The 21,123-nt window shown below is 45.1% G+C and overlaps 1 protein-coding gene across 2 annotated transcripts; it reads left to right on the top strand.

The window, feature by feature from the left end:
- Nucleotides 1-9,191: 9,191 nt before the first annotated feature.
- On the top strand, nucleotides 9,192-12,450 carry OVCA2 (OVCA2 serine hydrolase domain containing). Of its 2 annotated transcripts, none has more exons than XM_066599696.1 (2): nucleotides 9,192-9,380; nucleotides 11,758-12,450. In XM_066599696.1, exons 1-2 carry the CDS (start codon nucleotides 9,218-9,220, stop codon nucleotides 12,279-12,281), a joined length of 687 nt encoding a protein of 228 aa, XP_066455793.1. In that variant the 5' UTR covers nucleotides 9,192-9,217; the 3' UTR covers nucleotides 12,282-12,450. The 2 variants fall into 2 exon arrangements, with proteins under 2 accessions (XP_066455793.1, XP_066455794.1); XM_066599697.1 differs by having other exon boundaries at nucleotides 11,761-12,450.
- Nucleotides 12,451-21,123: the final 8,673 nt, after the last annotated feature.

The raw sequence follows: 21,123 nt of genomic DNA on the forward strand, positions 1-21,123 counted from the left end.
GGTACCTATAAAAGTTTTTGTTTCTTTTTTTTACACCGTTCTTTTTATGTCCCTGTAGGGGACTTGAACCCCATAATTGTACGATTGCTACGGTAGTATATTGCAGTCTACTATTTCTAGCGATCATATGCCATGGCAGACCCTTATCGCCTGGCAATAGCTTCCGGTTGCCATGGCACCATTGCATGCAAACTCCCCTGGGAAATAAGCAAATAAGAAAGATGGAACAATACTGAGTATCCAATAGGTGGCGCTGCAGAGGTAGTCAGCTGCTTGTATCGTTTATGCAGCATAAGCTTGTTTTTTTGTTGGCAACATATCTGGTGTACACTGTGATGTGCTGCTAATGGATGCTATCTGTATGGGGACGAATTGTCTTATTGTTTGTCCGCATACTACTGAGCCACTGCCACGTGAATGGCAGGAACGAGTGCTGATTGACATGCCGTTATAATGGGCAGAGAAGGATCAGCCCATAAAAAGGGCCCTTAGTTGTTTTTTTTTTTTTCTTTTCCACATCACTAATGTATTTTTGAGAGTAAAGTTTGACAACTCTTGACAGTCTCTGATAAAGTACATTGAGTCAAACTCTTTAATAGCAGGTTATATGGGAGACTGGTGCCTTGGATGGGGGTACGGATTGCCAAAGTGGTTAGCCCTGTTGCCTTGCAGCTCTGGGGTCCTGGGTTCAAATTCAACTAAGGACGACATCTGCATGGAGTTTATATGTTCTCTCCATGTTTGCTCGGATTTCTTCCAGGTACTCCAGTTTCCTCTCACACCCCAAAAACATACAGATGGCTAAATTTATTAAATGGGGGAAGAACTCCTAATATCAAGTAATGTAATTTGCAGTGGAATATGGATATGGATGCACTATATAAATAAGAATACACTACCGAAGCCTGAGGGAACATACAGACAGATGGGAGAAGGCTCTGGTCACATGACTCATACGTATTTTACTGCAAAACAAATGGGATGAATTCTTGGCACACATTTCTGTGATGTCCCATTATGACAGATCCATGAAGCAGAAGGTATGTACGTGCCAGCCTAGTGCTGTCAGAAAAACTGGATCCACGCATAGACCTGCACAGAACAATCTTGATCCACTGTTGCCACTATGCGAATGTTACCGTATATGTTTCTATACCAACCACTACGTTAGATATACTTATGTGAACTTTGCCTTCTCCTGTGAGCGGTGGGGTCACCATGCATGCTGGAGCATGAGCTGTCCGTGGTGCTAACAGTACATGCCCCCACTACCCTGTGCACCCTACATTCACTGCCTAGAACAGGGCGTAGATGTACCACCACAACACATAAGCTGCTAGCCTAGCGCTCACTTAAAGACTCTGTCACCATCTTTTTGCACCCCTATCTGAGGGCAGCAGGAGCCCTGATTACAGTGTGGATCTGTGCAGTATCTTAGAATGGTAGAGTTGGAAAGGACCTCCAGGGTCATCAAGTAGCTTTGGAGAAATTTGCATTTTAGCAGTGGGCAGCAAAGGCATAGAGGACTACCTGAAGTAGTCCTGGATCTTCATCAGCTCCAGGCTAGCCACACCCACCCTGCCCTTCAGACACTAATTGACTGCTCTCTGCTTATTACTCTAATTGGCTGGAGGGTGGGGTGGGTGTGGCTAGCTGCAGCTCATGAATATGCAGGACGAGTCCTGTGTCTGGCTTCTACTAATAAAATGCAAGTTTCTCCTAAACTACTGCACAGATACATACAGTAGACATATTAGTGTGACAGGTTATACTGTATGGGGCTCTCATTGAGGGATGCAAAAGGATGGTGACAGAGCCTCTTTAATGGGGTCTCCTACTTTATAATGTGATGACATATCGCTAAGATATTACATCACTGATTAGGGGGGTTGGGTGTCTGACCTCTAAGACCCTAGCAATCCTGAGATTAAAGAGGCAGCAGCATTTGGGTAGTACTGCATCCCCTTGTAAGTCACTCCCAGCCACATGGCTTTGCAGGGTTTAAGGACTGACAGCACATAAGGTGCACTACAGTTCTTTCAGGAACGCCTTTATTTCTTTGCCAAGGTATAAACCAACAGAGAGCTGCAATGCCTCAACTCTACATGAGGCTTCGTCAAGCTAGTGCTACACACAAATGACACAATTTATATACAAGACACATCTGATGGAAATATGCGAGTAACCAATCACAACACATACCCACAATTACATCTATAACATACAGGTGATGTGGGGGATTGCAGTCCTCATCAGGTTCTATTCCCTGGCCATAGATTGCCGGAGTCCTATAGACATCATTGCGCATGTCTAATAATTTATTGCGCATGCCCAATAGTTATGTCACAACCCCGCCAGTCTCTCAGACCAGAGCACTCTACCACGCATGCGCCCTATCTCATACAGATCTAGCGTAACTACGGCATCGGCCTCCACTGTATCATGTAATGGTCAGCTGGTCATGGCTTCACCTTCCCTTGCACACGTCTGAGGCTAGCATTACCATGGATCCCTATGTCACTCACCATTGATTAAATGTGTATATTACTCTGAACCTTTCCACATGTCCAAATGGAATCTAAATCTCCTCTGCTGGTATACTTTCACATATGTGCGGGATCTCATACCGATCACCCACAACCACGGTGTTACTCTCCACCATATCACGTGATTAGCAGCTGATGGTGTCTCCATCCCCTTGGATAGGTCCGGAGCCAGCGTTGTCATGAAAACCTATTTTATTTATCATTCATTTTCTGTATATATTACTCAAAGTGCTCGGCAGTAACTAAATATGGCTATGTGTTACACCTCCGTATCAGACTCTGATGTCTGCCACTAATCCAATAACCATATGGAACTCCCGCATGTAACTAAAATTACTCATGTCCCATACTAAAGTGGGCACCAACCGCAGATTATCATAGGAGGACATGACCCTCCCCCAGTAAATAGATTATCAAACGTTCATATTTATAAAGGAAAGGTAATGCAACATAACAGCTAGTTCATTGTAGAGAAAGACGTCTTTTTGTCTAAACTGGCATTCTAATGTACTGTCATGAGGTGTCCTATCCAGAGGCGTAACTTAAAAGCTCCTGGGCCCTGATGCAAAATGTGTAGCAGGGCCCCTAATTATAATGTTTTATTAATAGTATTGGGCTCTCTATATGGAGAAGAGAGGCCTTATGGGCCCCCTAAAGCTCTTGGGCCCGGGTGCGACCGCATCCCCTGCATCCTCTATAGTTACACCCCTGGTCCTATCTACTCCCAATAATAATGGATCTCACTTTGTAATCAAAAGAAAGCTTAAATTGTATCATCTCCAAGATCAGGCAAAAATATAATTTGGTTAATTCACAAATGACTGTATATAGGACGTGCTGTGAAGTAGGAACCCCAGGCGGACCGCGCCATTTGGTTATTCGCAATCTAAAACCTAAAACGTTCATATTAGAACAATAGCTAAAAACAATACATAAATAAAAATAGTCACAAGAAGATGCACATCTATTAGGAGAAGTATCTAGATGAACCAATTAACATTGTATTCAAGGTTCAAGCCATTAGGTGACAATGTATCTAATTGGAATATCCACTGTGCCTCCTTTCTTTTTAACATGGGCTCACAGTCGCCACCTCTGATGCGTTTAGGTACATTAGCGATTACATGGAATTTGAGTTGGCTGATCATGTGGCCCCTGTCTAGAAATGGTTGATGAATTGGTAAATCCTTTTTAGCAGTATGTATAGCATTTTTGTGGTTGATTCGTAGTTGCCTCTCCTATGTAATAAAGGCCACAAGGGAGCTAGATAATGTATATCACATAAGAAGACCTACAGGTGTATCTGCTACGTATGTGAAACGTTTCTCCAGTATGCAGGTGAAAAAACCTGTCTCCTTTTGCCACATTGTTGCATCATGCTTGGGAAAGTACCTTTCCTTGCTTGTTTTAGTAAACACGGTCCAGATGTATCTGGCAGTTGTTCATATGCATGTACAAAACTATCCCAAAGGTTATGTCCCTGTCTGTACGCCATGATAGGTGGAACGCAGGGTCCCAGCAGTCAGAGCCCGCATGATCATAGTGATGGCATATCCTAGAGACTTAGGGTGCGGGCAGACGAGCGTAGGCGTATTTACGTTCGCACGAGCGCAACGTATAATCGCCCGAGCGATCGTTTTTCACCGATCACGACCAGAGCTAGAAAGCGTATTTTCGTTTGTTCCTACTTTGCAAACGGTCTTTTCGGCGATCGAATATGCGTTGGCGCGTATTTCGGTCGCATATGTTCCGTTTTTTTTCGAATTTCCGTTTTTACGCGCCGTAAAATCGCCCATGTGAACGAATACATTCGAAACCATTGCCTCAGATGGTCACGTATATACGTTTGGTCGCAAAAATGCGCCGTTTATGCGCTCGTCTGCCCACACCCTTAGTGCTACTTTAATGATAACCATGTGTAAATGGGCTTTAAAAACAAGATGCTGCAGCATTGAGCTGTTCATAGTCAATATGAGACACTTGGGATCCTCTCATGATCTACTTGAACGCTCCAGAATAGTGAATACTATGTGACCGATTTAGTCAATAATGTTGTTTTTCATAGCTGATATTTTTCTGCAGCATCATGGGCAATCACATTAACCCTGCAACATACAAGTACCTCCAAAGCAGGGAAAGCAGCCATAACGACTCCTATAGAACACAGCAGTCGTGAGGACACCCTGCCCCCTAATGCTACAAGATGGTGGATCCCCATACGCCATAAAGAGATTGTTCCCCCACTTGGGACCTCTCTATATTAGCCACCATGGAGAGCCACTGTAGAATGCTGCGGATGGTCTCTATTAGCCACCATGGATAGCCACTGTAGAATGCTGCGGATGGTCTCTCCTCTGGCTCCTTTCAAGCCGCTTCACCCTTATTGCCCCATCCTACTGTCTGTCCTTCTCAGAACTGAATGTGTTGCCGGAGGAGAGTGCTGGAGAGTGGGAATGAGCTAACCACGCAAACAAAGAATGCAGCAATAGGCCATTTCATTATTCAGTGTGTTTCATGTATTTTCTCCATTCTTATACATATACTTTAGCGACTGGTTTATCTCTAAGACATTAGATATGAAGGGCAAAGGAACCTGCAAACTGACCTCTAACTCCAAAGCGATAAGTGCCTAAGAAGTTACTCGACGCTTCAATAAGAGTTTAACTTATAAATGTTTCAAAAGCAAAGAACTTGTGATAACGAGGTGTAAACTTTTAGGGATTTGTGACAGTTGAGTGACCAACTGGAATTGTGTGCAGCAGCCTCATTAGTTCTAGCCAAAGGCGTATGGATGATGCTACATGCACAGGAGCCTGGTCTACGTATTCTGACAAGAAGGCCACCGAACCATCAAGAAGTGAGAAACTATTTCGCTCATCAGGTGCCCAATATGGATTGGGCAATAGCTGTACCACTGGCCTCAGGTGCTGGGACAAGGTATTGGGTACTGAGCATATGACTGATGATCTGGGTGGGAGATGCTAATGGAGGATAACTAGTTGCCCGTTAGTACGTGTTTATGATGCTACCCCTACTTTCCTTCTTGTAGGAGGCCTCAAATTGCAGGAACAGATAAGAATGGAGGATGGATCCGAATAATGAGCAATAACCTGATTGGGCGGCTGTTGCAGTGTTAACCCTTTCCAATCCACTGTCTGACCTCTGAAGACATTATGATTTAAGGCTGTATAGCTCCGATGTTGGAAGACGACCGTCGGGGTTCTCTTACTGTATATTGCCAGCCTCTCTGCTGTCGGAGCCTATCCAACGTGTCACCTCATGCAGTACTGGCTTTAGCCAGCATATAGCGCCGTTGTATAACAGCAGAAAAAGAGTAAGCCCCCTAGGAAAACCAGGATGCAAATTGGATTGCAGGTCACTGATACTTTTTGCAAAAGCATACAGGAATAAAATAAGATTGCCCACTTTGCCTTAGTATAAGCTACAATCACACCAGGACCTAGGTGGAGTATTTGCCCTGAGAAAGGCAACCCTGAACAGAAACATATCCCTCATATGGCCTATAAGTATAATCTAATCACAAAAATGCAAGGTGACATAAGGGTTTAATACCGCGTTTCCCTGAGAATAAGTCCCTGTCATATAAATTTTTGCCTCAAAAAAGGCAGTAGGTCTTATTTCGGGGGGAAAATCTTATTTTACTTACCTAGCAGACTCCGTCCACATCCTTCCGCTGCTTGTCAGAGCTTCACCGTGTGTCCTGCAGTCCTCGTTTACCCACAGAAGATCATTTCCTGGTTACAGGATTTATAAATCCTGCCTCCAGGAAGCGATAGCCCTGATTGGTTCTCAAGCGCTGCTCAGCCAATCAATGCAGCACTCGATGAGCCAATGCATACAGTGTTGCATTGATTGGCAGAGCAGCGCTCGAGAACCAATCATAGCCGTTGCGTTGTGGAGGTGGGGTTTATAAATTGGCTAATCGATGCTGCGGCTCAGTTACATTATACAGAGGTTGCCACTTCCACATTACTTATCTATGTATGTTACAACATAGAATATCATTAACCTGTTTAGGACAAAGTGCCGTAAATATAAAGCGCTTGGTGCTGGGCTTTAATCCCGGGCCAATAGTAAAAATACAGCATAAGATTAAAGCTCTTGCAATCTAGGTGGAACAGGTCAGTTGCTTGGTTGTCAGAGACAGCCAAGGACCCGTTGGGGAAGATAGAAGCGGTTTTTAACATTGCTATGCAGTCTACATAGCGTTCAATGAGCACTATGTAGTGAATAGAGAAAGTGGAAGTGCTGTTTCCCTGGCACGCCAGAGCTGTTGGGTCCTAGCAGACCCAGATCAACTCTCCCTGTAACTGGGGCTCCTATGGATGTGGCTTCTATGGATGCCCCTGTTACAGTGGAAAACTGTGAAGTTGGAAAAAAAAAAAAAGATCGTGAATGTCCTCCGGAGATCTTATATGACTGCATGGTGGACATATATGTATAAAAAGAAATAATTACAAAAATAAGTTTAAAAAAAAATACAAAATAAAATATAAATCTATATATTAAGAAAAAAAACACCCTCCACCCTGCTAACCTAAACCACCACCACAGCCACCCTGTAACCTGAGGCTATACAAATTATATACCAAAAAAGCTGAGACAAATTGGGAAGGCCATTCCTGGACTTTTTTATTTTAGTGCAAATATGCAAATTTTAAAAATTAAGTATAAATTTTAAAAAAAAGTTTTCTCTTTTTTAAACTTTTTGTACATAACGGTAATAAAAAAAAAAAAGACAGCAATTCAAAATTGCCCCATACGTCGCAAAATTATGCAGCAAAAAATAATTTTGGTAGTCTAAGAAAAAAAAGACATAAAACTGCTAAAAAGGACCACCGAGGGACTCTGCGTCTGCTGTGGAAATACTACAGATTGTGCCGTGTAATTTTCCGCAGCGGAAAATCCACAGCATTCCCGCTACGTGTAGACATACCCTAAGACCTCACTCAAACAGGTGCTTTATACCTCGTTTAATGCGGCGTTTTTAGCGCCGCGTTAATCACGGTATAACACTAATTGTTTTCAATGGAGCCTCTCGGACAGCCGCTCGATCGCAGCAGAATCAGACCTGGCGCCCCCTAAAGACCCTGTACTCACCTCCCCGGATCTGCAGCAAGAGTCTCACAGCCCCCCGGAAGCAGAAAATCAGTTGATTTCCACTCATGGGCGGGGAGAATAGTTGAACATGGCATGTCTATGGACGGATATTGCTGGGGAATTTGGCTACCAGACTCTGTGGAAGGCGGGGCCTAATAGGCTGAGTTACATGGCCGACATGGAGTCCTTTGTCAGGCGTCTGTCTGCCATGGGAACCCATTGGCACCCTGCTACCAATGTGGGAGAAGGATCCTCCTTTCCCTGTCGTCCGCCTACATGCAGCAGTTGCTTTTGATTCTGGCATGTAAGGGGTTAAACTGCCAGGATCTGAGGTTTACCCGCTCCTGGCAGTTTGGCTAATTTTACAGGGGCGAGAGTGATACCAGGCCGTGAAACTCAGCCCAATATTGCGCTCGCCAACATGCAGTTTTGTTGCGGATGCCGCTGGCCACCTTGAAAACAATGGGCGATGCGGTACGAGGGCACAACCAAAGATAGGGCTTGCCGCGACTTTTCGAGTTCATATTTGTGCGTCTCGCACTGCACAACTTTTGCGCAATAATCTCGGCTGTGTGAAACCAGCCTCAGAGCAGGAGCCTGGCTGTCAGTACTCAGTCAAGCCACGCCCTAAGGCCGCTTTCACGCGGCCAAGAACATTGCGCAAAATTTGTGAGTTGTGAGACGCACAAGTATGAGCCCCATTCTTGTGAACGGAGTCATATACATGAGCGATTTTTTATTTATTTATTTTTTGCCCGACATTGCGGTCCGGGAAAACATCTTGCCACGCCCACCTTGGGGCGTCTCGCCCCTTGTTTTCCATGGAGCCGGCAAAAGCATCGAGTGCGCTGCCAGGTTTCCTGTGAAAACAATGATAAACACGTGCTGAGAGCCGCGCCGGAGGAGCGCTACCGCACTGAAGTGATGCGAGGCGTCAGACACAAAAACGTCCCGCATCCGCCAGGACATTGCATGTTGGCGAACCCGATATCGGGCTGCGTTTTGCAGCCTGCTGTCGCACTTAGCCTTAGGCCAGTTTCACACGGCTGAGAAATTTGCACAAGATTTGTGCGATGTGATGCGAATATGAAGCCCGCTCTTTTGAGTGGAGCCCCCTACGCCGCTGCATGTCCTGTTTTTTCGTGTTTCTCGGAGTGTGTCGCCATTGTTTCCAGCGGGACGGTAAAACATGGCGCACCACGAGCCGTGAGAGGTTTCCCATTGAAAACAACAGCAAACACTTGCCGATCCTCCACATGCTGGAGAAACGCGATGGGAGGCGGTTTTGCCAGAAAAACACTACATTGGCGTAAAAATGCACGTTGGCGAGCGCGATATTGGATGTAGCCATAAGAAGACCTATGTAGGTGTACAGTATGGGTGAGGTCAGTAACCAGCTGCACTGCGGTCACTAAGGGGTTACACTGCTATTTCAGGTGGGCACTGTATATAATGTCACCCCATGTGACCGCCTACAACTCCCAGAGGCACCTTGTGCAGTGACCTCTGACCTCCTCTAGGCAGCCAATCAGCGGCCCCGGTGCAGGAAGATGGCGGCGGCCGGTAGTCCTCGTGTCCTGCGGCTGCTGGCGCTGCACGGTTACCGGCAGGATGAGAGCAGCTTCCGGGAGAGGACCGGCTCCCTGAGGAAGAATCTGAGGAAGCGGGCAGAGCTGGTCGTCATCAGCGCCCCCCTCAGCGTCCCAGAGCCGGGTGAGCAACATGGCGGCGGGTGTCGTCACCGGCTCGGTGCTGCCTGGGACGCCAGGGAGGGGCTGCTCTCTAGCGCCTTCATGTCCATGTGGTACATACACAGTACTGCATGGGACCTGTAGTCCTTGTCTGATTCCCAGATCCCCATTCAGGGGGGGTTACATTTATATGAGACCCCCGCAGATTTCAGAATTTGGCTATTTTGGGGGCTTCATTGAAATGAAAGCTGACATGGCCGAAGGTGCGCTGCCGCTTTGTCCACTGTGCCAGTCTCGGGGTACAAGGGACCCCCGTAGTCAGCTAGTTATTCCGTTCTGTGTATATAGGATACCTGAATGTCCCCGGAGTACCCCTGGGGGTCACTTGTAGTGGAAACTCTGCCGATTTTGGTGCAGATTTTCCACCCCGTATCCGCTCCGCGTGAACGTACCCTAAGGCTGGGTTCACATGGGGCGATTCTGGGCGGAGATCTTGTGGTTTGGCTGCAGCGAGATTTCCCCCGGGAATCCGCTGCTTCAAAACCCGCGGCACTTAGCCGCGGGTTTTGAAGCGGCCTGGCCGCACGCTGTTCCGCTGCGGCCGGCGCTCCCATTAAGGAGAGCGTGCCCACAGCGGAAGAAGAAAAAAAATGAACATGCTGCGAATCCACGCCGCAGCGCCGGCTTTACTGCGGCAGATTCGCATCCCAAGCGGACGAGATTTCTGAGAAATCTCGTCCACATGGCTGGCTAATCCCAGGATTAGCGGCCGCAAGCGGATTTGCCACGGTGAAGTTCCGGGCGGAATTTCCGCGGCAAATCTGCCCTGTGTGAACCCAGCCTAAGGACTCAGGCACACGGGCGGATTCTGTACAGTATTTCCATAATTGGTTCCACATGCAGATCCGAGTCTTCTATTTCCTGCACAGCGGATGTGTGCAGCAGCGCCAGCCGGCGCACATGCGCGGTACAGTTTTTTTTTTAAATTCCAGCCTTCCTGTGGAATCCATGGCCCGTCCATAATGTCAGTTGTGGACGGGCCGCGGATCGGACGGGTTCTATTGACCTGAATGGAAGCATCCACGCAGAATCCACCCAGAGATAAAAAACATTACCTGAAAACAAGATGTGGTTTATTACCCGCCAAAGACATCCGGCACCCACAGTGTATCCAGCTCTATACAAACCCCGAACCCCCATGACAACTGTACATCCTGGGGCACTGAGGGGTTAATGACCAGTGTGTTTCAGCCCTAAATTACCAGACCCTTGTTAGCTATTTAATGCATGTGGTAGCTTACTGCTCCTATAAACCGCCTCTGTCCTCTCGGGGGTCCCAGCATGCTCCTGCTAGATTACAGAAGCTTTAGGCCCGCTCCATATATTTGCAGTGTCAGGACTACATGGAATATCTTCTGGACAAAAAGAGATACAAGTAGGAAACTTTCTACAACGCTCGCCTGGGTTGGGGAAACATTTTGGCGTTATGGTGGTGCCTGTTGGCCATCTTCATGGCAGCCATCTTGAATTCAAGCCAATAAACGTCAATGAAAAGGGGGTCATGTGATACATGACTCAAGGGTGGAATCTGATCAGAAATCGATAGAGGCAGTCATTTTTTCAACACCTGCAAGAATTTTCGAGTTAAGTCATAATGATTATTAATGAAGTTGTGTTGAATTATGTTGTATGGAAAGCACTCATCGCATGTCTGTTCAGGTACCAGAAGATCCCGTTAACAATCCAGGGCAGAACTGAGATCTTCCTGATGGTCAGAAGTTCATGTTCAAACTGCAGCTGCGTGAAGGCGAAGGTGAAGTTGCGTGAAGGCGACCCAGAAAGACGCTTGGAATTCTGTCAGTGGGCATTATAAACGCCTGAATCATCAGGATGATCTCGGTTCTGTCCTGGATTGTTAATGGCATCTTATGGTACCTGGAGAGACGTGTGATCAGTGTTTCCAAACTACATAATGCAACATAACTTTATTAATACTCAGCATGACATCATCCATATCTCGAACGTGGTTGCAAGTATTTTGAGAAATGGCTGCACTTATTCATTTCTGGTGAAATTCTACCCTTAAATTATATATCCCATGACCTGTTTTCCATTGACGTTCCTTGGCCTGAATCCAAGATGGCTGCCACCATGATGACCAACAGGCACCACCATAGTGGCAAAAAGTTTTTCCCCTCCCATGTAAGTGTTCTACAAAGTTTCCTACTTGTATCTCCGTTCAGAAAATATTTACACTGGCCCTGACTTTTGAATCACCCTGTAGTTCGTCGTGAATTCTGTTGGGTTTTGACTTTTATAAGAAACTAGTTAACTGGACCAGTATTTGTTTTCTCCTCTGTGTAACCAATGTTACCTTTCCTTACATGTTCACTCCAAAGAAGAAGAAGGAAGAGGAGGAGGAGATGGTCAAAGAGAAGACCCCAGAGGCTGGTGGTTCTCCAACCGTGAGAAGAGTAGTTTCAATGCCATGGATGAGACGGCGTCATGCGCCGGATTAGAGGAATCTCTGGACGCCGTGGCTAAGGCTTTTTCTGAACTTGGACCCTTTGATGGCCTTTTAGGTTTTAGTCAAGGTGCTGCCTTTGTGGCCATGCTGTGCTCCTTAAAGCAGCAAGGAGATCCCCGCTTCCAGTTTGACTTTGCTATACTTGTTGCCGGTTTCAAAAGCCGCGCGTCTGAACACGTGGACTTCTACAAAGAGCCCATCGCCGTCCCTTCGCTTCATGTTTTTGGTGACACCGATCGTGTAATCCCCAGAGTTATGAGCCAAGAACTAGCCGGCAGTTTCGTGAACCCAGTCCTGCTCACGCACTCAGGAGGACACTATATCCCGGTGGGCAGCGCAGAGAAGAAAGTCTACTTTCCATTTTTGGACTCTTTCAGAAAATCGGGTGACGTTTAGGTGTTCAGTTCAGCATCTGGAGGACTTCATGGTCCTCTATGATGCTTTATGGAGTAACACTGGCACCGTGCACTAGGTTGTTAACCTGTTCAGTGCTGTAAGTAGCTTTGGTAATGTACTATGAGGCCTTCTAATCATTAAATTCACCCATGGTGGTTATTATGTACTCCAGGCATTTCCTTCTTTCTGTTTTTGGCTTTTTTCTTTTGCGTTTCACATTGTTCCACAACCGTCCCTATGGCCCCAGGATCCCTAGTTTCACGTACGAGGATGCTTCAAACATTATCACATCTATCATAGGGACGGCCTCACTAGTAACTGCAATGCTTGCCTCCATCCCCTCCTCTTTAAAAGCTTATTTAAAGGTTCATTTCCCCATGGCAATTAAAAAACTGAATGTTAAATGTCAGCTGTGTACGGAGCGCTGATGTGAAAAATGATAGTTCATTCGTGATGGACCGCTGCTTTAACCCGTTCAGCACCATAGGGTCAGGTAACAGTTTTAATTCCCTTCAGGAAAGTCAGTTTTCCAGGTTTTTATTTTTTTTTCTCCTTGCACAGAATTAACCAAAAATGTAGGACGAAAAAAATTATAATTTTATTGTAAGGTAAAGATGTTTTTTTTGTTAGTCAAACATATAGAGGTGACATCAATAGGTCTCTATTATGGCCCATCAACTCAGTAACCCATAATGGTGTATACATACACCCTCTGTGTACAGAGATTGTAGCGAGCCAACCCCGCTCCATACACGGCAAGTGCCGGCGGAGTATGACAGCTGACACCAACCCTCAACAGCTGCAATCAGTGTTCATGCTGCTCACGGCTGGTAATCCGTTAATTTAAATGCCCTGAAAGCACCCCCCCCCCCCCTCCACGATAAGATTGTAGGGTGCCGTTTGGGTGTTATGACTTCTGAAGAAGTCCTTGGGCTGCCTGTCGGAATACAGTATAACGCAATATTATGGGAATGTATTACACTGTATGAGTGATCAAACATTGGCAAGTAAGTCACCTTAGGTTAACTTTACACGGGCGAGCGTGATATCGGGCCGTGAATCGCAAGCCGATATCAACATGTGAATTCCCCGCCAGATGCGAGGCGTTTTGTTAACAAAACCGATTCTCATCACTTCGGGGAAGAATCGATCCTGCGGTGCAACTGACAGCTGCGGTGGAAGATCACGGAGTTTCTCCTATTGTCTTCAATGAGGAAACCTTGCATCACACTTCGTGTTCCTAGCACGTGGAGTCATGCTGCCGCCGGCCCAATTGTAAACAATGGGAGATGCGATGCAAGAGCATGCACAAAGATAGACTATACGGCGATTTGTTTCCTGCGTCGTGGAGCGAGACAGGAAAACATCGCTCATGTGTATGACCCCATTCAAAAAAATGGGGTTCATAATCGTGCGTCTTGCCATGAACAAACCTCCAGTGATTTTTTTTTTTTTTTTTTTTTTCGCCATGCCGAGGGAGAGCTACTTCACAGAAATGATGGGTGGCATTTTTGCCTGAAAAACACCTCACAAGAGCATGAAAACACATGCTGGCGCGCACGATATCGGGCCGAGAAACTCGCCCATGAGTAGGTAGCCTAATGTGGATACACACTAAAACTGATCCACTCAAAACATGTCACTTAATTTTATGCTGCACTCTGGGGTCACAACCCTTAACTTCCATACAGGAGAATTCCAGTAGTAAAAAGGGTCGGTGTCTCTAATAAAATAGTTAACTTGTGTGTTCCTGGCATGGGAAGGGGGACAGGACTTGTTATTTGTATAGCGCCAACTTATTCCGCAGTGCTTTCAGGTAATTTGTTTTTTTTTTACCGATCTCGGAAGGATGGAAGGCTGAGTCAACCTTGAGCCGGCTCCCTGAACCAAGCGGGGATTGAACACACAACCTTCAGGTTATGAGTGAGAGCTTAGGACTGCATTCTGCTGCCTTAACACTCTGTGCCACACGAGGCCCTTATGGGTTGTAGGAGTAAGTACGTTGATACCTACGTATTCATTAAATGTCCATCCAACACTCCCAATTAGAGATGAGCGAGAATACTTGCTAAGGCACATTACTCAAGCGAGTAGTGCCTTAGCCGAGTATCTCCCCGCTCGTCTCTAAAGATTCGGGGGGCGGGGAAGAGTGGGGAGGAACGGAGGGGAGATCTCTCCCTCTCCCCCCCGCTCCCCACCGCAACTCACCTGTCACCCGCGCCGGCCCCCGAATCTTTAGAGACGAGCGGGGAGATACTCAGCTAAGGCACTACTCGCTCGAAAAATGTACCTTAGCGAGTATACTCGCTCATCTCTACTCCCCCTCTCACCTTCCTGCAACAGTGCCTTTCAAGATTGACACTCAGGGCTTATTCATGGATGCCACATGCATGCCATGTGATTTGCATGTGAGTGCGATTCAATTCTTACTATTGAAATCTGTGGGAAGCACTTGCAATCTTTTCACGTGTGTTAAAGTCACAAGTACATAGATGCAAGGCGATGCGTTTTTTTAAGCAGAAACACATTGTGCTTGCCTCCAGAATACCAAGTTTACAAGTGCGATGTCAATCTTTCAGACCGATACCATGCTCGCCCGTGTGAATGCTCCCTCAGGGATAGAACTCCAGGCCGAACCGTAGTAGAAAAATAACAAGCTCTGCTGTGTTATGTACACTTTATTTACCGGTACTGGAAATCTCATATCATGCATATGTTCTATGTGCCTCATGTTTAGAACTCATGCACATCTAGGTATCCTACCAAAACTATTTGGACACCCCTATCAGTAGAATAGGCATGTATTAATAACATGTCCGGAACCATGCTACATAAGATGCAGACCCTTGGAGGTGTCAGCCATAGTTTGTAACAGGATGTACACGCTATTGAATACACAAGTTATGCTTCTGCATACAAGCCGACCATCGTGAAGCACAATGCTGAACATCTTTGGGACAAACTGAAACATCAGGTCAGGAGACATAAACCACATCCATCTTCTTTGAAAGAACTCGCCAGACATTTTCAGGAGGAATGAAGGGAAATGACAGCTGAAGTGTATCAGATCATAGTAGAAATGATACCACAGAGAATGTCAATGTCCTTAGGGCCAAAGGAGCCCCAGTAAGTATTAACATATGGAAATAAATGATGCATGTTCAGGTGTCTGATTACTTTTGGTAGCTCATGTATGATGGCTGTTATGTACAGAGCTGTAATTAGACTTCCATTGTGGTGCATTGGGCCTCTTCTTCCATAGGAATAGGACGCTGTGGGGGAGAAGTGTTCTTATCTAAATGATACCAATTCTAATCCTATTTGCCACTCCTGCAGTACATTTGGTGTACATGACTTTTGAGTTTACTAATCAAGCAGATCTTGACCTGCCTGATAAGTCTCCACCCTGACAAACTGCACCAATATGACAACTGGCTGGGTTCACTTATTACTTTATGGCAACTTTTTAATTGCACAGGTGTCACAACAAGTTATTGTAGAACAGGGTTATTGCAGCGCATTGACTTTAAAAGTAGCTTAGTCACTAAATGCCTTTCCCGTAGTAATGATTGGAGATGCAATGCGAGTGGTCATAGCAAGAGTAAATGCTAGATCCCAGTCTTCATTCATTAATCTGGAGAAGGTTTCCTGACGTTACACTTTATATTACACTATTACTCTTTCCCTGGGTAATTAACTCTGTCAAAGAGATACCAACTGGAAATCATTTGTGAGGAGCAGTATTGTGTGCTGAGGAGGAACCGGCTCGTTCGGTACAGTCTCCGACAAAATAAGCATATCTCGGTGCATCTCAGATTTTCCAAGTTAGCACTATTACAGATGGACTTTAGAACCTAAAATTGAGGTTGTTGCTTGTTACTAGTGATTGCAATCTGATTTCTGCACTAATGTGCTAAAATACTATTTATGCTCACAGTTAAAGGGCTTCTTGACATATGTACTACCAGGCTCACAACATTCAGGGCTATGTATGTACATCTTTGGCTGGTTCAAAAATTGCGCAAATAAGAATGACCCCGATGTATGAACAGGAATTCTAGGTATGAGCCCTGTGAAGAAATCAGTTTAGGGACATTTATAAACAGGAACATAGCTATAGGGGGTGCAAAGGTAGCCGTCACAGCTAAAATATAGGTTTTTAGGCGGTCCAAAGACATTAAAAGAAACGGTAAGGGCCATGTTATGAGAGGGTGCTAGTAAGTCCTTGGCTTTGGCCACAAAAAAAATGACATTGAACAATTCAATTTTAGTTATTCTACATAGTCCCCTTGGATATCAATACACTTCTGACTGCGGTGTCACAACTTCTACAACCCATCCAGAAAGAATTACTTTGGTTCAACTGCAAAACGGCATCAACCATTGCAATTGCGTCTAACATGGTGGCAAATTTTGTTCCTTGAGGTGTTTCTTCAAATTAGGAAACAGATAATGTTCCAAGAGTGCTACATCAGGAAAATAAGGAGGATGGTCCAGGACCTCGAACCCCAGGTCAGCCGGTTTGCTCAGGGTGATGGCCACTGTGTGCGACAAGGCCTCGTTGTGCAAGAACTCAACACCTTGGGTCAACTTTCTGTGCCTTTTAGACTTCAATGCATTCTTCAATTTATCCCGATTTGTTATATAATACACATCTGCGATAGTAGACCCCTTGGAAGGTAGTCCACAAGCAGTGTCCAGTATTTATACCAGAAGACAGAAGCCATCATCTTGGGTGACAACTTCTGCACTCTGAACTTCTTTGGGTGTGGGAAACCACCGTGTCTGCATTGTTTTGACTGCTCTTTTGACTCAGGATCATAGATAAAAATCTACATCTCGTCTATCGTCACTAGATGAGACAGCAAAGCATCCAGCATTGCAGAATTTCCCAGGACGCTTGCATTCGGGCACGCTTATGATGTACTGACAAACATTTCATGACCCACTCAGTAGATACCTACCTCATGTCCAGTAGATTGCGAATTATGGACTAAATCATTTTCTGGAAATATGCAAAGTCTAGGCTATTCTCTTACCGGAACTTTGCTGGCCTAGAATCATACCATGGATTGTGTATGGTTTCTGGTCTGGTCACCACTGAAGGTCTCTCAAAATGCGCTTCATAGTCAGTGTTAAATTTGCTGGTTTTAAATGTGGCAATCCAATTTTTCATTGTGGAGAACAAAGGGCACTTGTCGCCTAATGTTAGCACCATGCCACCATGAATGTCTTTGGCGGACTTCCCTTTCAGAAATAGTGCTCTCCTTTGCAGTGAAATCTGCTGCAGGCTCACCATGTTGTCTTCAAACCTGCATAACGTAAGAATGGTACATGAGATTGTACCCAAATTTGCTCGCAATATTTTCATTTTAGCCCCACTATTTAGCTGCGGTGGCTCTATTGCTTTTGGAGGCTAACATTAGTCCACTTTCAAGCGGGCAGTCTCCACCGCTTAGTGTCAGTAATCTATATTCTTAACGGTGTTGTCCTACTTTCAAGATTGATGGCCAATCCTCAGGATAAGTCTATAGTCAATTGGTGGGGGTCCGCTACGGTCTGACCTTCTGCTTTCCTGTTCCTATGAAGAAACAGGAAAATGAAATATCATAATACTAGTTTGAAGTCAGTCTAATCAGTAATTTTGACATTGTCTTAGTGAAAGAACTAAAGGGAATGTCTGGGATTATTACTATTGATGACTTATTCTCAGGATAGGTGGTCATCAGTAGTTGATTCGCAAGGATCTGCCGCTCAGGATTCCCACCAATCATATGATCACTGAGCCCACTCTCATAGCTGACAGCGCTGAAAGCAGATAGTGCTGTCCATATTTCAGTGGTCTGGTTTGGTATTGCAGGCACAGCTCCCATTAAATTCAATGCAATAAAAAACCAAGCCAATGCTATGTTGACTGTGCTATCTACTTCCAGCGCATTCCATGCTTACAGCGAGCTTAGCAATCAGCTAATTGCTGGGGATCTCAAGTGGTTGACCCCCATGGAAAAAATATTGATGACCTATCTTGAGGAAAATAGAAAAAGCCTTGAGCAACCACAGTAACGTCATTCTAGGCGTAAAGAACGTGGTGTGTGCTGCAGTATTTACCCCATGGTATATCCCAGGAGGGCTTCTGAGTATAGCTGTATCCATAATGAGTGCTTTGGAATATGATAACCATTGATCTCATTCCAATGGTTTGGCAGAACACAATATATCAGTTTTAATTTCTTAACCTTTTCCAATCCACTGTCTGACATCTTCCGACATTCTGATTGAAGGCTGTGCAGCTCTGATGTCAGAAGACGTCCGTCAGGGTATTCTTACCTTATATTGCCAGCCGCTCTGCTGTCGGGGGCCTCTCCGGCATGTCACATACTGCAGTACTGACTCTAGCCAGCAGATGGTGCCATTGTATAATGGCAGAAAGAGAAAGCCCCCTAGGAAACCCTGAATCCAAAATTAGATTGCAAAGGGTTAAAATGGACACTAAATCGCTTTGGGAACTCTATAGCTGCAAACTGGAAGGTGTTGGTTTTCCTATGTATCCCCCTTAAATAACAGATAACATAATGCAGATGGTTCCTGAATTTAGTATCTCTAAAATGTCTGCACAGTGAAGGGAACAGGAAACATTTCTGCAGATTTCTACTGAGAGCAAGAAATGCTCATGGGGTAATATCACATAATTGCTGCTTTTATGGAATAGGTTATTTTATCATAATGGATCATTAGTATATGATTTGCATCTCATTTTCACTAACGTCTCTTATTTGCAATATGTACATTTAGCTCAATGGTAACCTCGTTATGTCTTTTTTTAGCAGAACGTTACATTGCCATTGACAGAGCATTAACTAAGGTTAACGACAGCTAAGATGTGTGATCACCTTAGGGCTTGCGTTTCTGAAAAGAAAGCTATCATTAAGAATCAATTACATCTTAATCTGCTGCAACATTTCATGCTGTGGGATATGACAGGTCGTGGGGGTTCCCTTTTAAAATCGTTGAAAAAGTTTTGAGCTTTTTTTTTTTTTTACCCTAGACTTCTGTTCACCTTCTGAATCTGAGCAACTGCTACGGCATACGGAAAAACTAGAATACAAATCATCAGACTTGAAAACATTGTTGATTCCTTTTGGTTTTCACGAATCTGTAGAAAATGGTTTACAGATTATTACAGTGGGTATTTACTGAGAATCATGTCATTTTCTTGGTTGTGTTTTTTTTTTACTGAATGGGGTAGATTATAGTAAAGCTGTGTTTGAAGCCACTCATCTGGATGACTACGGGCGGACAGCGTGATTATAATCACATTCACAGCACATTGCGGACATTTGGTTATTTTCCATTTTCCACACTGCCTCAATTTTGAGACAATTATCAGGAATAGGAAAACAAACTTCTGTAATCAAGCCCATTTTATGGCACTGATTTTGTTGGCACCTTAAACCCAACATCAGATAAAAATAAGCATTCATTGCATTTATAACGTATATGTTCAGTATGAGCCATACATTCCCTACACTCAGCGCTGTGTTGCCAGGTGCGCTGTCATTATGGAAAAAACAGTCATCTGTTTGTCCACACAGCGCGTTGAATGTTGAGCTATTTTTGATGAAAAACAGCATGACGGTTGCAACACCCCAGAGGGGTACCCCCGACACTTAACTAACATGCAGAGCTGGGAGGGTTAAGTGTTGGCTTGTCACGGCACCGGCTCTGGTCCCAGAGGGATATCACATAGCCAAGGCCAGAGCCTAGTATAGGTAATTGCAATAAACGGGTTGATGGGGGTAGTAGTAGTTATCACTCGTGACGCCACCGTTCCCACACACTGGTATGATACGCGGCGGAAAAATAACACAGAGACTTGTGCATAGAACCTTGTGTCCCCAGGAACGGTTAAGGCCCGGTATTAGTTTACTTAAAGAATAAACTTTTACAAACAGGTATTCAAGGCAATGCAGGGACAATTCTTTTCAAGTGTTAGCAGGCTAGAGGTCAGAGAGGATACACAGGATGAAACCGGTCCTACAGTCCACGTCATCTGTACTGAGAGCACTCCGGAGGAGGAAGGGGGGTAGGGTTCACTCCACAGACACTCTGGCAAACAATTATTGACAGGAAGGCTTACACAGTAAACACCCTCCCCCCCCCCCCCCCGTGGGTGTGACTCAGTAGCGTACCTCTGTGCGGTGATTCTGACTTTGGACAGCCGCACAGGAAAAGCCTGTAGTGTGAATTGGTATCTGTACTGTAGGTTACTCTATACAAAATTATTTGGAATGTCTCTCTCTCTCTGATGGTGGGTCTCACTCCATTCACATCCAGACTTCACTCGCTACGGGATATCTCTCCGCTTCCTCCATTTTCACCTACATGAAAGCTGAAGATGCTTTCATGTGGCTCTGTGTTAGCACTCTCTTTCCCAGAATATGGACTCCTTTGCCGCACTCAAGCACTCCTATTTATCCCTTCACTCACACCACATGACAAACTGATACATCCACATGCAGGCAATGATTTTATTAGAGTTAACCTCTCACTCGCAGCAGCTGTGCAACACACACACTGGATATGACGGGACACGCATTGCACAGTGCATCTACAAAGGACAAACGTAGATTGTAGATACATTTATGGAGTGGACCAGGATGGTGTTGTGGGCCACTGCACCCCTTCCTTCATCCTCCATATTTTTTATGAGTGCTTTGATCATTGACAACTGAAACAAGATTCCCCATCTGCTCGTTGTTCATATGAATCGGCCATCACAAAATAGGCGAAAACTGAACAACTTGTTGAAAAAAAACCCACTGGAGCCGAACGCAACCTTCTC

The sequence above is a fragment of the Eleutherodactylus coqui genome, chromosome 4 (assembly GCF_035609145.1).
Source record: "Eleutherodactylus coqui strain aEleCoq1 chromosome 4, aEleCoq1.hap1, whole genome shotgun sequence".
Classification (NCBI taxonomy): domain Eukaryota; kingdom Metazoa; phylum Chordata; class Amphibia; order Anura; family Eleutherodactylidae; genus Eleutherodactylus; species Eleutherodactylus coqui.